Source organism: Bactrocera neohumeralis, chromosome 5, assembly GCF_024586455.1.
Source record: "Bactrocera neohumeralis isolate Rockhampton chromosome 5, APGP_CSIRO_Bneo_wtdbg2-racon-allhic-juicebox.fasta_v2, whole genome shotgun sequence".
NCBI lineage: Eukaryota > Metazoa > Arthropoda > Insecta > Diptera > Tephritidae > Bactrocera > Bactrocera neohumeralis.
The window spans coordinates 36,449,314-36,465,606 of NC_065922.1; the positions used below are offsets into that span (position 1 = coordinate 36,449,314).

General features: G+C 32.5%; 1 protein-coding gene across 2 annotated transcripts in view; it reads left to right on the forward strand.

Annotated features, from left to right (window-relative positions):
- The window catches only part of LOC126760330 (glutamine synthetase 2 cytoplasmic), a 29,110-nt gene that overhangs the window by 11,459 nt on the left and 1,358 nt on the right, over positions 1 to 16,293 (forward strand). For both annotated transcript variants that reach the window (XM_050475895.1, XM_050475896.1), the window contains exons 3-4: positions 15,671 to 16,011; positions 16,076 to 16,267. In XM_050475895.1, the coding sequence (XP_050331852.1) occupies positions 15,671 to 16,011; positions 16,076 to 16,267 (533 nt within the window). The remainder of the gene's footprint in view (positions 1 to 15,670; positions 16,012 to 16,075; positions 16,268 to 16,293) is intronic.

Here is a 16,293-nt window from a genome sequence, read left to right on the forward strand (position 1 = left end):
TTATTTTATACGAAGCGTGATAGTAGTTTATGGGAAGCGTCGTTGCAGTTCTCACTTGTGTCTATGCACAATACTAGAGTATATATGTACATACATATCGTCAACTAAAATGCAAAACAACATATCATAAAAAAAAATCGAAAATCGCTGTCAGATATAATAACCAATATATAACCATTTTATAACCTAAACTCAGATTTTGTATCAATATGAGTGTAGGATAACCAAAATATAATCATTTTATAACCAAAATTCAAATTTTATTTCAATATAAGTGGTTTTTATATTAAGGTTTTCCGTCGCCTGTAAACTTATGAAAAGTGATGTTACGTTATTTTGCATTTTAGGTGACAATATACATATGTAAGTATGTACTAGACACACCCATAGAGCTACATATACTTAGTTAATAATTCATAGTTGGTGAATTACATTTTTATTTTAGGTTTCTTTATAGTTGTTGAGACATTAGTCTGTTTGATTTTATGCACATAAATTTATTTTATTTTTATAAAATTAATTTGCCGCTTATTACAAAAAAAAAAAAAATTTTTTTCTAGGAAAGTACTTAATAATTATTCATTAATATTTATGAGTTATCTCCCAGTTAGACACATGTACTATATACATATACATATGTATATACATACTTATATACCCATTTTTTCATACATCTGTGCACTTTTAGCATCATTAATTTGAAGTCTATATTAAAATCATCTTTTTTATTGACGTCACAACGACCTTTGTCTATTAATATTACTACCCGACGATGATTATGCTGATACTAAAATGTCTAGGCTTAAAAAAAAGTGAATTTAATCAGCGGCCCTCGAATTTGTGCACATATCATTTGCTACACGCAATTAACGTGCCGTATGCGTGATCCGTTATCTTCAACAAGATTATTCCGATTATTTGTCAAGCAAGTTTTTGAACTGCTTATAAAACGAGCAATACTAAAGAGGTTTTGAGATTAGCTTCGAAAAATTTGGCGTCGGTTTGAATGCTCTTTTTATTGCCTTCTTATGTTCGCTTTTAATCTTTTGTTCTATTTTAAGTTTCTTTTCGGCCGCGTGTTATGCCCTTCTGCGTTCACTGAAACTGAATATTGATTTAACTTTAGCAACCTAAATCAATATTTTGACAAGCTAAATATATTTTTGAATAAAGTTAATATTGCTAAACCAGAACTATAAATTTGACCCGGACTGACAACAAAAAAAGAAACAAAATTTGCACGTATTTCCATACAAATCTTTATTAGTGCCTTCAAGATATGCTGCTCAGTCAATACAAACATGCCAACAATTAATCTAATTTCCATACATTTGTTATAAGCTTCGACTAGGATGGCCTTCAGTGCTTTCTGTGAATGTTAGTTTTTTCGATTTCGACTCATTTTTTGAAGCGCTTTTCGCTAAATTATTGTACCGTTTCGACGTCATATTCATAAATGCAAGTTTCAACATCAATAATAATGCATTTGATAAATGTAAGCTCCTCAGCTATGTTGTCAAGCATCACTTTTCCTACCTCTAAAAGATTGCCATATTTTTGTATGAGTCTTGCATTGATACACTTCATACCAAAAACATTAACCAAAACTTTGTTGAGCGCTTCCATAAAAGTTGTTGATATCCTCTACTATCTCTCTGCTGTCAATACTACTATTTTCAAACCCTTTTTCTTTAACTTTTCGCTATAATTCTCATTAACAGAGATGGCTGTGACACGCTTGAGGCAAGTTTTCGACGACTTCATGAGTTCCACTGAATGTTTCGTTTCACTGCACTCAAGTACTTGTTTTTCTAACCCCCTAAAGTACTTCTGCAACATTTTCAATTATTTCGTAGCCATGATGCCATCAGAAACACAAAATTTAAGGCAATTTTGTTGTTAAATTTTTTCTCAATGAAATTTTGCTCAAAAATCGCCAGACAAAGCTTTCGGATTGTCAATAAACACACACAAATTGACACATGGCGATCAAACTTCCTACAAACATAAAAAAAAAGTTGCACAAAAAATTAAAGTCCACCAGTCCGAAAATTTGTTTTCACATAAGGCACACTGCGTATGAGTAATTTATTTACTGAAATATATGAATGCCAGCATTTCGTTGCTAAATAACCATATTTATCTGTATGCTTTTGTTTAATGGTTTTTGGATTTTACTTTATTTTTACTTTTACCACTTTGCAATTTTATCGTCAGAGAAAATATTTTTGTTAAATATTCAAGAAATTGGACTGCTCCCCCTCCTGTATAATCTGTCAACACTGCTCTTCAAAGAGTTACATATTATTAAAATATTCAAAGTACTCTGTTTCATCGGAAAAATTTTGTCATTTTGTCTGTTAAACGTTTTTTTATTAGCGTTTCAAAGAGACCGCAAAACAGACAGCGACTATGGATAAGTGAAGAATATTTTGTGTGGGCAGGGCGTATGAGTGATTTTTCGTCACATTTTTCTTGTCATCATCTTTTCTTTTTTTCAGTGCTAATAAATACAATATTCCATTAATACATTTATACATACATAAGTATAGCCATAACATCAGTAGTGTAATACTTGTTTCACATTGATATGATTTAATATCGGAATATTTATTGTGAGTACCGTATAACCACACTATCCATACAATTATAAATGTAAATTAGTTCTGTTTGATTTTAATCATTTGCCCACATTTATGTATGAATTAATTTGATACTCGGATTTGTTTATTTTTTGCTTAGATAATTTTTCCTCGCTTGTTACAAAGTGATACGAGTATATATGTACATAAATATATAACTCACGAGCTTCAAAGCTTTACCACAATAGACGAACTGAAATATTATAATTTATTAATTATTTTTCGTAATTTCGTAGAACTATACTATATTCACAATGACTTAGCTTAGAGCTGTTTTAATTTATGCAAAACTAGACAGGTACTAAGCAATTTCGCCTGATACAAGTTTAACAGATAATGTTCGGTAAATTTCTTATCCTTCAAATGACATTGTATTATAAGCAAATGCTTCACCTCAAATTTGAATTGAAACAAAAAAAAGAAAAATCCTCATCTTCGGTTCAAGGCTTTGATACACTTTACAAGTGCATTTCCTATAGCATAAACGATTTTTACTTAATTTTGAACGGTCAGTTTGCATGGCAGTTATATGCTATAGTGGTTCGTTCTTAACAAGATGTTTGGAACTTGAGACGTTTCCTTGGACCATAATCGATCAGATAAAAATGTTTTTCTTACAAGAATTTGATTTTGATCGGTCAGTTTGTATGGCAGCTACAAATACTATGCTATAATGGTTCCGTCAAATGAGGAATTGCTTGGTGGGAAAAGTACGTGTGCGAAATTTCATTTCGCCATCTCAAAAACTGGCTTAGAAACGCTGCGTTGAAAGTAGAAATAGTAAATTAGTTAGTCATTGTAATATGGAAATCCATGGAATATTTCTCCAATGTAAGCCTCATAGGTGTGGTAGATTTTACTTTAAAAGAAATACAAAAATAAATAAAATCAATATACCCCGAATTTCGGGGTATTTACTTTAATAATCGGTGATTGGTTCGAAAAAATCCTCAGAGGGCCTCCGAAAAAAGTGTCTGGGGATGAGACAGTTTTTTTACTTCAAGCTATTTCAAAACCCAAAAATAGTAATATTGTCATAGATGAATTCAGGTAATAATTGAATAATTAGTCATATTTTTGATGCTTGACGAAATGTTGGCTTTTCAAAAAAGTCTAATTTTTGAAAATTTGCAAATTTAAACCGAAATTATTATCAAAAATATTATTGCTTTGATCATTACAAAGAAGATCGGGTTAAATATTTAAGTCGATTGAGCCAGCCGTTTCCAAAAAATTTTCTCATTGACTCTGAAAACAGCGTTTTGAGAAAAAGTTGCTTAAAGGTTTCGGTGTGCCGATTACATTAAGTTACACATTTTTACAATTACGCTCATACCTTCAAAACTATATGCCGTTTCAACTTCTAATTTCCGGAAAATATTATCAAATATATGAACATTCATTATACACATACTTATGTATGCATGTCAAACAAAAAATCGATTTTTTTTTCAAATTTACAAGTAAATATGTACTTTCAAATTAGCAAATTAATTGTTGAAGTGGAAGGGTTTAATATTCTTAAATTTTTTTAAATAAGTCGTTATTGACGCTAATTAAAAAATAATGAGCTATTTTTTCTTTATTTATTTCGACTTCATTCGCCAAAATAGTCTCCAAATTATGGCAAACCTACGACACAGCATTAATTTGTACCACAAATTTTATTATTATTGCCATAAACGAGCGTCCTCAAGTGTTTTTTTTTTGTGCGAATGGTGTCATGGAAATTATTCACGAGACAATTGGATACTTGAAATTGATATCGCCGCTATTATTGAAGTAGTTTCTAGTTAAGTAACACAATTCACGCGATAAAAGCCCATTGAAAGCATACTTTATATAACAAGAATGGAATTTTTGATAATTACAACTACAACATATTATATAAATAACTAATTATATATTTATATTAGGGTGGGTCAAAAATAGCGACAATTTTTATTTTCGGTTGGTACTCAGAAAAATAGAACCTATTAATAACTAACTCTTACTGCTCTATAAAAATAGTCTCTTTTTTATTTTTTTTTTATTATTACATATTATTATTATTTTTTTTTATTACAACATATTATTATTTTTATAATGATGTTGCACGCTAAATATCTCGCAAACGATTTATATCACAAGAATGGAATTTTTGATAATTACAGCTATAACATTACATATATAAATAATTATTTATTTATGTTTGTATATTAGGGTGGGTCAAAAATTACGAATATTTTTCGCTTGGTACTCAGAAAAATGAGGTTCTTATAATGCTCTACAAAAATATTTTATTTTTTATAATTTTGTTTATTATATTTATTTTTATTTTTTTTTTATTATTACGTATTATGATTTTTTATTGATGTTGGACGCCAAATATCTCGTAAACGCTTAACTTATTCGAAAAATTATAAGCAATCATTTTTGTGGAGCAGTAAATTTCCTACAAATTTATGAGTTTTCCAATTATAATAATTTTTTTCGTTTTTTTATACGAAAAAAATGCCGTTAAAATAATTTTCAACCATTAATAACTTTTAAATGGTTAGATTTATGAAAAAATCGTGAGAGACCTCTTTTGTAGACCATTAAATTTCCTACAAAATCTATGAAATGGTTTATTTTTCAAGTAGTTGTAAACGAGATATAAATTTTTCAACTAATAATAAGAAAAACTAGAAAACTCGCATCCGGAGGACCTCCCTATTACTATAAAGAGCTCCTATTTGGAGAGATTTTGGCAACGGTGTCTAAGAACCTATTTATCATTGTTCTAAGCAAACAAAAATTATATATTTTTTGTACCCACCCTAATGTATAAAAAATATAATATATTAATTTTTTTCCATTGCGCTATGAAATTCTATACATCAACACCCTGCCATTAATAGAGAAACGCAAATATTTCATAGCAAATTGACGCACATTTCAAATTGTCCTTATTAATTATGAAAAAATAGTCCACTAATTGCAATGTCTTCAACGTCATTAATTCCAAGACTCTTTCGCATTTTGTGTTGTTTTGCAAAACACTCTTCCAAAAAGTCAGTCGCACATGTACGAGTATTTTCCACTAACGGTTTATAAACGCACTTAATCACAAATTATTTCATGAGAGCCACTCAATTCAGTCGCAATTTACTTAAACGGAAACGAAGGCTTACGAACGCTTCACGCGCCTGCATGGTTGTGTGCATGACAGACGGACGCACGGCCAATCTGACAGGCGATCATTTGCATTGTCAATGAAATATAATTTAACATGAAAGTGCCCAGATAATTTGGAACACTCAAATAAGGTGCTTGCATTCATACACAGCGTGTGTATGTATGTAAGTATATAATCAATCAGGCGCGTGCAGCTCCATGCCATAGAAAAGGAGCGAGTATAGTAAGCAAATAGCAAAGACATTGATAGTTTGCGATTATTTCCACTTTTATTTAATTTTTCATTATTCTTATTATTTTTTGCATGTAAAACATGTAAAGTAATTGCTACAATTGCGCTATTAAATTACATTTAGGCGCAAATGGCGAATAAAATAATAAACTTACTCATACATATGCATGTGTGTGTGTGTGCGTGTTCGTAACTAGACACGCTGTGCATTTTCGCACTGTGGGACGCCACTTTCCTATGAAATTGAATACTATTTAATATTTTAATTAAATACAACACAACAACAAACCGCAAGAACTGTAACCGCCAGAGCACAGCACCGCGCAGTGCAGTAGCTGCTCGATTTCAGTGGCACTTTTAGACGGCCAATTGACAGCTCACAGCTTAGCCAGGCAGATAGAAAGATAAGCAGCTAGAAAATGCATTAAATATTCCATATATATGTATGTTTATATATACATTTGTTTGGCATACTAAAGTGTTGTTGTGGGCAGTGCCGAGACTAATTGGAGGCAACCGAGTATAAGCATGAGTGAACCGCATGTTTCTTAGACAAAACTCGGGACTCAAACCATATATAACAGTCAATTTTGTGATATGATTGATGGTGAACCTTAAAATATACAAATGTCAAAGCCTAAGCTGGGCGTATACTAATATACATATGTATGTAAATATGTTCATATAATATGCAATGAATTTATGCCAGCAAAGTCCGCATATGAATTTTTGATTTCATTATCTTTCGCCTTATACTTCGTCTGCGCTTTACTGTGCGCCTAGCCTAAGTATTTAAATATGTATAACGCACATAGTGAGCAGCGTGTAGTAGCTGATAATAAAGTTGCGCATCTCTGCACCTGTTGCAATTAATCAATTCGCCCCGTTTCGCATTATCATTGTCGTCATGTAATGCTTGCGTTAATTGCGTAATCAAGCGATTGCTCGCATTTTAATTAATTAGAATGAGATTCGATTTAATATTGAGTAGGAATTAATAATTTTAAGCGCATTAAGTGAAATAAGGTTTCTCGAATTTCGCGCGATCTCGGACGGTGTTAAAAAAGTACTTCCCTGCTGTAGTAATTCCAACTTTCTACCTGGAGAATAAAAACTCTCTCTCTGGAAGATATTATCCGTAGAATGACATACGGATGAAAGGAATATCAAAAATTGACAAAATAGCGGTATTTACCAAAACTGCAAAAGTGGAATTTGACCCAAAATGTATGTTGCTCCTTTTCGAGCTGCCGAAATTCGATTTTTGATCAGACCAAAAAACTGGTAGAGCATTGTATGGTGAACTAACTATAACAGTAAAAAAATTTGGCAGTGATCGGAAATTCGTAAAATTTTGTTTTTAGAAAAACGCGTTTGAAAATAAAGTTATAGAGCTGACTCAACTGAGCAGCTACACTTTAGAAGGCTCTAACTCAAAAACTATTTCAGATATAGATTTAAAATTTTCGTACGTGTATGTTACTTTTGAAGGTATTTATTATTATTTTTAAAGGTATATATTATCAAAATATGAAAAAAACTGTGTTTTTTCATTTTTCAGTCTAGAAGTGCCACCTAAAACGTTTTAAAGTGTTGAAAAAGTTCATTTATCAATACATAGGGAATCTTTTGACGCATAAACTTTAATGAAGTGTTCATAGAAAATTAGCAATTAAGTATCTCATTATCACATTTCCGTACTAATTATTGGTTTATTGACAATGATTTTGCTGCTAATTTAGAGACTTTATTCGGTCCCAATTAGGATTTGTTGTTTGGCTTTGCTTGCTTTGCATATTTGTCATCCATCATTATTTTTGTTTTTTGTTTTTTTTTTTGCCATCGCTTATACAGATTTTTCCATGTAAAACAATCTCCCTTTTGTTGCGGCAATTAAGGTGCTTGCAGACATAGCATTGAAAAGTACTTTTCCAAATAATTCTGCTTTAAGAAATTGCAGCCCGAAAAGCAAGTCAGAAAGTAGATTTTAATTTGTCAGTCCTAAATATCAAAAGTAAGCAAGCATACTGTTACTACCTTATCTATAAGTATCCAATTGAAAATCAGTTTGCTGATATGGCTCTAGCAAGTATACATTTTCTGCAGCAAAAATTAAACTATTATTGTTTAATATTTTATAATTTGCTATTTTAGAGATTTTTCCAGGTTTTTAAAGCGTTTGCAAAAAGTTACTTTCACATCCACAGCAGTGCATGTGGCGCCCAATTCTATGCGAGAAAATTTAGGAACTCAAAAGTAAAAAAGTTACTTTCTGCAAGCGCTTTAAAAATCTAGGTAATGTGCTGTGGGGCTTTGTAACAAGCAAACATTTTTTCTTATTTATTTTACACTTTCTGTTATAGTGTTATTCTGACATTTTGCATTTTGGATAAACGCTGACGATAAGCGGCGGAGATATCTGCAAGTGAATACTGAAAAGTACTTTCGCTAAATGGCAATGCAAGCAACTTTTCGAAAGTGAAGATACACTTTTAGTGCTACTCTTCTGTAATATATTTTCATATATGTTCAATAGGCAAATGACTGCACATTGACAACATAAATTGCTTTTTATTGCATTTTCTGTAATTTTCGCAATTTTATCAATTTATTGGTTGCATTTTAACACCGCGAGATAAATGCACTTAAGTGATATTATTGACGGAACTGATATGGATACTAGTGTGTGTGTATGTGTGTGTGAACATGCCTTTTTCACGCATGCGATCGTGAATTTCAAAATACATACATTGAAACGACTATCGAATAGATAATACTTTTACTAAGTGTATTTCGTAAGTCATTGTGACTACATGAAGGAAATTGTTATATTGTAACATTTTTAATTTCATTGTGTAATTAATTGATTCTTGAATAGGGCACTTCTATTCTGAAGTGTTTAGTAGTGGTTTAAGTCATGTGATACTTTGTTGCCATAATCTATGTTGCACTTTCATATATACTTATTACAGCAAACCTTGCCAGAGATATGAACACATACTTTAACATGCCACATACTAAGACCCCAATCATAAAGTCAGCTGGATCTTCGAAAATCCTGATATTAGTTATATAGAAGCTAGGTCAAGTTTTCGCTCAAATTTATCTCTTTTATGCACAAATGAGTGAAACACGCTCTCTTATTTTCATTGGGATAACTCACATATTGGCCGATATACGCAATACAAAGGCACCTGCAAGTTCGAAAATCGCTAATATTAAGTATATGGGAGTTAAGGGAAGTATTGCCCTGATTCAACCAATACCATTGTCAGAGAATGATTATCTCTGAATTTCATTTATATGTCTCACACATTGATCGATATTTTCGATCAAAAGTCAACTATAGGTACTGGGGTCCCTAGGATCTTAAACAATTTTTCTTGGATTTGAAGTTTTTGGTCATAAGGTGGCATACTTTAAAGAACTATCAGTGCAAAATTTTATCCTACTATAATAATTGTAAATAAATCTGGTTATATTCATATTTTATACATATACCACCATATTAGCAGGTCCACCAAGTTCTGAGTTAACAAAGTTTAATATTTGTTTTCATGTAGCCAACACTATTTCAAAAAATACATACAAATATGAGTTTTGTTCGGAAAATATCAAGAATTTCAAAATTTTTAATTTGGCGGAATTCGAGTGTTATATTTTCAAAATTTTTTATTGTGTTGATATAATGCCTCTGAAGGACCTTCAAAAAAGTAGTCGCTAAGCTAAGACGTAAGTTCTAGGACATTTCGGCTTATTCGAATAAAAGATAGATGAAAATCGCTGAAAGAGCTAAAGGCTAAACCAAAAATCAAGTTAGAGCAGTGTTTCAATAATTGGAAGAAGCTCTAGCATAAGTGCGTAATATCAAATGAGGACTATTTTGAAGGCGGCAACATTAATGTAGACAAATGAATAGGTATTTCTTACCAACAACAAAAATTGGCGTTGTTTTTTGAACACACTTTGTATACATAATATGCATCCAACACAATTTCAAAAAATCATATACTATAACACAAAATTGATATAGCAGGCTTGAATGAGAGTTCGTTTTAAGACGTTAGGTGGGTTTCAGAGATAAAAAAAAAATTTTGACGATTTTTTTTAATATAAACAATGATATATTTGAAAATGATAATATGGCATATCAAAGGTACATATTTGAAAAATTTCTCTTGAAGTTTTGATATAAAAATGTTGCAAATTCAGCCGTTGAGACTTCTGGGTGTCTCACAAAAAAAGTGCTCTTGCCGTGGGCAGCATAACTTATTACTGGTTCTTCTAAAATTAAAAAACCAAACTTATTCCGAGAAAATATATTTAAATCTCGATTTTGAACGAAGGAAATAAAAAAAGTTAAAATTTTAATTTTTTTCTCAGACAAAAAAAAAATAAGTTGTAATGCTCTTCATCAGAAATCCTTTCGAAAAACGCGTTTAAAGACAATATACCAGAGGAATATTGAAAATTTATGAATTTCAGAGAAATAAGACAAAGAAAAAAAAAAAAATCGATTTTTTTGAAATTTGCAAACCCACCTAACCCCTTAAGATAGAACAATGTTCGTGTTACTGTTTACTTTTAGTGAACAACCACGAACCATTGTTAGCAGTTTTGAATGTTATCAGTTAAGCTATCAACACAATAGACTACTGAAGCAACAACAATGATGTCGGAAGTAAATAATAAGTAATGCTCTTCATATATAAAAACTCGGATCTAAATTTGAGAATCTCTACGCTACCCGGTTTAGTTTTGTTGCTTCTGTAGCGGCAGAATTCTGCCGAGTTGACAGTTTCGTTTCGATTCGTTTCGGTTACGTAGACTCGACTGTCATGGGAACGGCTAGTTTAGCTTTTTCGCATATAACGGTGGATATCTTAAAAAAACTATTTCGCTTAGTAGTATATTGTGGTTTTGTATTAAACAAGTTTATTAACAATCCACACCTTAACCCTGTCTCCGTCTTATTTGCTGAATACTCTCATTTCTCTAATTTCGAATGTCTCTTAAACCGGTTTACTTTAAAGTAAAAGTGTACGTACCTTAAGTAAAGCTTTTCGAATATAAAGCAAGCTGTAGAACAGCAACTAAGTGAACACGTGACATATAGTATAATTAATATAATATAATTGCGTGTGTATCTAAAGTACGGCTGCGATCAAAGAAAGCAATTATCTGCTCCTTTGTTATATTTTCATTATTGTTGTTGTTTTTTTTTTAAGCTGAATCCGCTGACTTTTCCGTTGTGAACTGAAATCTTATAATATTCCACTTGTGCACGCGTGTTTGCGCTGTATTTAACAAAGAAGTGTAAAACAAATGTCACCTCGATCAGCTGTTGAACGTAAACAAACAAATATATATGCACAAGTATGTGGAAATGACACAAAAGATAGCGCGCAAATGTGTGAATATACTATGCACGTATATATGTATATATGTATGTAAATTTTTATATGTATACTATATAACTATTTATATATGTATATATGTAGGTGTTTAAGCGAATCGCGTAGCAAAACAAATTATCTTAGGTATAAGATGCAAAGAAAGGCAGGCAAATGTGAATTTCGAGCAAAATAGAAAAGAAAGGAAAAACAAAACAAAGCAACATGCAAATATGTGTGGGTGTTTACATGTGTGTGTGTCATGCAATGATATTAACAAGTCAGCGAAAACTAACATAGCTAGTCAGTCAGTGATTCATATATGCATTTACAAATATATGTGCATATATACAAGTGAATACATACACACACACATGAATGTACATATACGAGTATATATATGCATATATAAGTACAAGGTGCGTTCCAAAGTAAACAGGACTTTTTGAATCTAGCGCCATCTATATGTCGACTGGTGCGTTAGAATCTGCTATCTTTATCGATTGTCCAGTGTGAATTTCATGACATTTCATTGATTGGAAGTGAAGTTATTGCGTTTTAAGTGTCAGTATGTTTGTGTTATCGGTGCGAAAGTGAGCTTCGAACAAAGAGCCAACATTAAATTTTGTTTTAAAATTGGTAAAACTTTTACCGAAACGTTTCAATTGATGAAACAAGTTTATGGCGATCATTGCCTATCTCGTAGCAGAGTGCACGAGTGGTTTCAACGTTTTCAAAGTGGTCGTGAGGACATAAATGACGATCAACATGTGGGCCAATCAAAATCCGTGATCACCGGAAATTCCATCGAAACTGTGCGTGAATTCATCAAAAATCAGCCGAAATCATTATTGAAATTTATGGAACTGGAATTGAACAACTCCAAAACATCGATTTTCGCGTTTTGACCGAACATTTGATACGAATGGTGTGTGCACGGTTTGTTCCGCACAAATTGACTGACGACGAAAAATTGCTCAGAATCCAACATTCGACCGATTATTTGACCAAAATTCACATTCTAACCATTAACCACTCCCCGTATTCAACTGATATGGCACCGTGCGACTTCTTCCTTTTCGAAAAATGCATTTGCCCATGAAAGGAAAGCGTTATGCAGACGTAGAGGCCGTTCAAAAAGCTTGCACCGGCTTACTGGCGGCCATACCGGCCAACGAGCTAAAACACTCGTTCGATCGACATGCTTTTGGACCGTGCAAAAAGCTGTATTGAAGCAGAAGGAGACTATTTTGAATAAAATAAATTGATTTTGCTGAAAAAACCATTTGTTCTGCTGTCCTGTTTACTTTGAAACGCACCTAGTATAAGTATATTCGAATTGCATTCAACAATGTTGTCGTTATTTTTGTTGTTTCATTCACTGACGCCGGTAGTTGCAGTTGGTAGCAAATGTTAAAAGCGAAATAAACCAAGTATTAAATAGCTGGGGGAAGCAAAAAGCCGCTTGCATACAAACAAACAAATATATGAATATATATATACAATATATATATTGTTAATGTAAATTTATATACATACATATATGCATGTGTGTAAATGTACATGTGTTGCTTTTCCGCCAAGTTTGGCAACCTCAACGACCTTCAGCCACATGCATCTACACACAAGCATTCGGATATTTGCCCATATGTATGCGCCAGCCGGATCAGGTGGTCTCTAGACAATTTGATGCGCGCCACACTTTACAATGTGTTACACACCCCCGCTTGGTGTCTTACCTAGCCGCTTTTGATATTAGCTGCAATTTAATTAATTTTTGTTCCGCTTGCCGGCAGTAATAATATGTAAAATATGATGTTAATGTACATATGTATATAAAACAAAAAGCGATTTTTGGCAGAAAAAAATACTCTATCAAATTTTTAGTTATATTTATACACATTCTAAGTATAGACAGTCAATTTATTAAAAAACAAAACATTAAATAGTTTTCGAGTTGATAGCCTATTGCGGCAGTGGTTTCGGACTTCTTCATGGATGAAACACAAAAAACAAAATTCGACTGAAGATATTGTCCGTAAAAAATCAAAACTTGACTAAATGCTACATTAAAAAAAACAGACTATTTCAAACCTTTTGAGGTTTTTGTTCTGCCAAAACTTGTATGGAGTACTATGGCGTATACAGAACATACAGAAAAAATTTGATCGTCATCAGATCATTTCTCTCAAGCAAATTTGAAAAATGTTTGAGCTGATTGAACTGAGCGGCTACACTTTAGAAGCCTTTAATTCAAAAAACCTATGTGAGACATTGATTTGAAATTTTTGTTTTTAAAGGTATTAACACATTAAAATATAAAAAAATATTATAACGGTCTGAAATAAAAAAAAATCTTTGTTATTTATTATTATCTTTATCTTAAGGGTACATGGGTTTCCTTGGGTAAAAAACAGCCTTTTTTCAACAATTTTTTTCTCATACAAAAAATTAAATATTTTATTGGATTTTTTTATTGCTACAAATATACACTTATTCAATTCACAACCTGTCGTAAAGCAGCGTAAAATCGTAAAGTTATAAATTTTTACACTTGTTTTTTTGTTCTGAAATTTTTGAAAAAAAAAACAATATTTTCAACTCGGCCATTGCGACGCCTTTTCCGGTAACCGCTTTAGAAAAAAATGACAGAATAACTCTTTATAGGATCATCCAAAAAACAAACAGGTGTTTTAGTTAAAACCTTAACTTAGGCTTGGACGAATGAAAAAAAAACTGAAAATTGGATTTTTGACAGAAATTTTGACAAAAAATTTAAATTTCAGTGAAAATTTCACGATATTTCTTTTTTTTCAAATAGTTGTAATGGAAAAAAATCCTTCGTCCAAGTCTTTAAGAATTGTATCTCAAAGACCTGTGTAAAATTTCATGAAGATCGGTTGAGTAGTTCTCGAGAAATCTTACCAACCAACTTCAAAAACAGAGATTCGAAAAAAAGCGCTTAAAGACGGCGCTCTTAGCCTAGTTAGTATCGAGCGCACAAGTTTTTAAGGCTGTATCGCCGAAACTATTACTCGGATCAACTTGAAAATTTAGGACAATATTGTTATATTATATATATATATATATATATATATGTTTTAGAACCATAAAAAACCGATTTTTTGAAACCCCTAAACCTATGTAACCCCTTGAAGGTGCAATCTTATGAAATATAAAAAAAAATATTAAAATGGTCCGAAATTTTTCTAAAAAACTGACTTTTTTAATCTTAAATTATGTAGCACCCTAATGTTTGTTACGGATCTAAATATATCTTGATGTCGAAGAGGATACTTTTAAATAATTGTGCTGAGTCTTAATATGTTAATAGATCTTGTAGTCGGTGGGAAAGCTTTTAAGCGATGTCTGTTAACAATCTCTCGTTGCTTTCTTGGTATACATTGAGATATCTGCGATTTATAGAATACTAACTGCTAGAGCAGAGACTAGAAAAACAAAGTTGATTCATTGAAATAATTTATTCGACCTTGGCACTTTGCATGCATTTGGGCCTTTTGATGGCTTTAATGCCGAAATCATTTATACTCGTATGACTTCATTTGAATACATTTATTGAAGTGGAAGTTTGTCTTTCGTGTTTAGAAAATACGAACAGTGAGGCAAAACTGGCACATAAGGTCGCTGAGTGATGGTTTTAGTTTGGGTCCCGATGACCACCATCTTTTTTACCACCTCTACCTGACAATTCACAGTCTTTAGTCGATCTGTAAGATATGTTGCGAACTTTACGGCAACTCTCTGAGTTCCAGGCGAAATTTCCTTCACTCATTCGATGTAATTTTTAATCGTTACCTATATTCACCATATTCATCTCTGTATAGATGGCCTCAACCAAAAATATTCAACGTCTCAACATCTTTTATAGATGGTCTAAAACCCTACCAAGCTTGGAGTTGCAACTTTTATACAGCAGATTCTCGAAACAAACTTCGGCTACGTTTAGAATGTTAATCCTTAGCACATAATCTTTCGGAAATACTAGGTTTCAATTAAGGAGCATATTATATATAGTAAGCAACGCCAAACCAACTTTGGTAAAACTTCAATTCCAATTTAACACTGAAACAAACGCTAGGAATCTCAAAATCTGTCGAGCTAAAATAGAACAAAAGCAGAGGAACTATTCTAAAATGGTCCAAACTTTTATTTTGTAAACTTTTTTTTTGCCAATCTTGCTATTGAAGTTCTTGCTACTAAGTAATACCAATTTTTTTTTCCAGAATTGCCTATTTGGAATTACGATGGCAGTTCCTGCTATCAAGCCGAGGGTTCCAACTCGGACACCTACCTGTATCCAGTCGCAATTTATAAGGATCCCTTCCGACGTGGCAATAATATTTTGGTGATGTGCGATACCTACCGTTTCGACGGCGAACCCACCGCCTCCAATAACCGCAAATCGTGTCAGGAAGTAGTGAATAAGTGCAAGGACGAAGAGCCCTGGTTCGGCATTGAGCAAGAGTATACATTCCTCGATTTTGATGGACATCCATTGGGTTGGCCCAAAAATGGCTTCCCCGGACCACAAGGACCCTACTACTGTGGTGTGGGCGCCAATAAAGTAAGATAAAAATAGATGAGCAGCAAAATATATACTTAATTTTATTTTATTTTTATTTCTAAAGGTATATGCCCGCGATGTTGTCGACGCACATTACCGCGCCTGCTTGTATGCCGGCATCAAAGTGTCTGGCACCAATGCTGAGGTGATGCCCGCCCAATGGGAATATCAGGTGGGACCCTGTCTCGGTATTTCAGTTGGTGACGATTTGTGGATGTCACGTTTCCTCTTGCATCGCATATCCGAGGAGTTTGGTGTAAGTACTGGCAGCAGCTTATACTA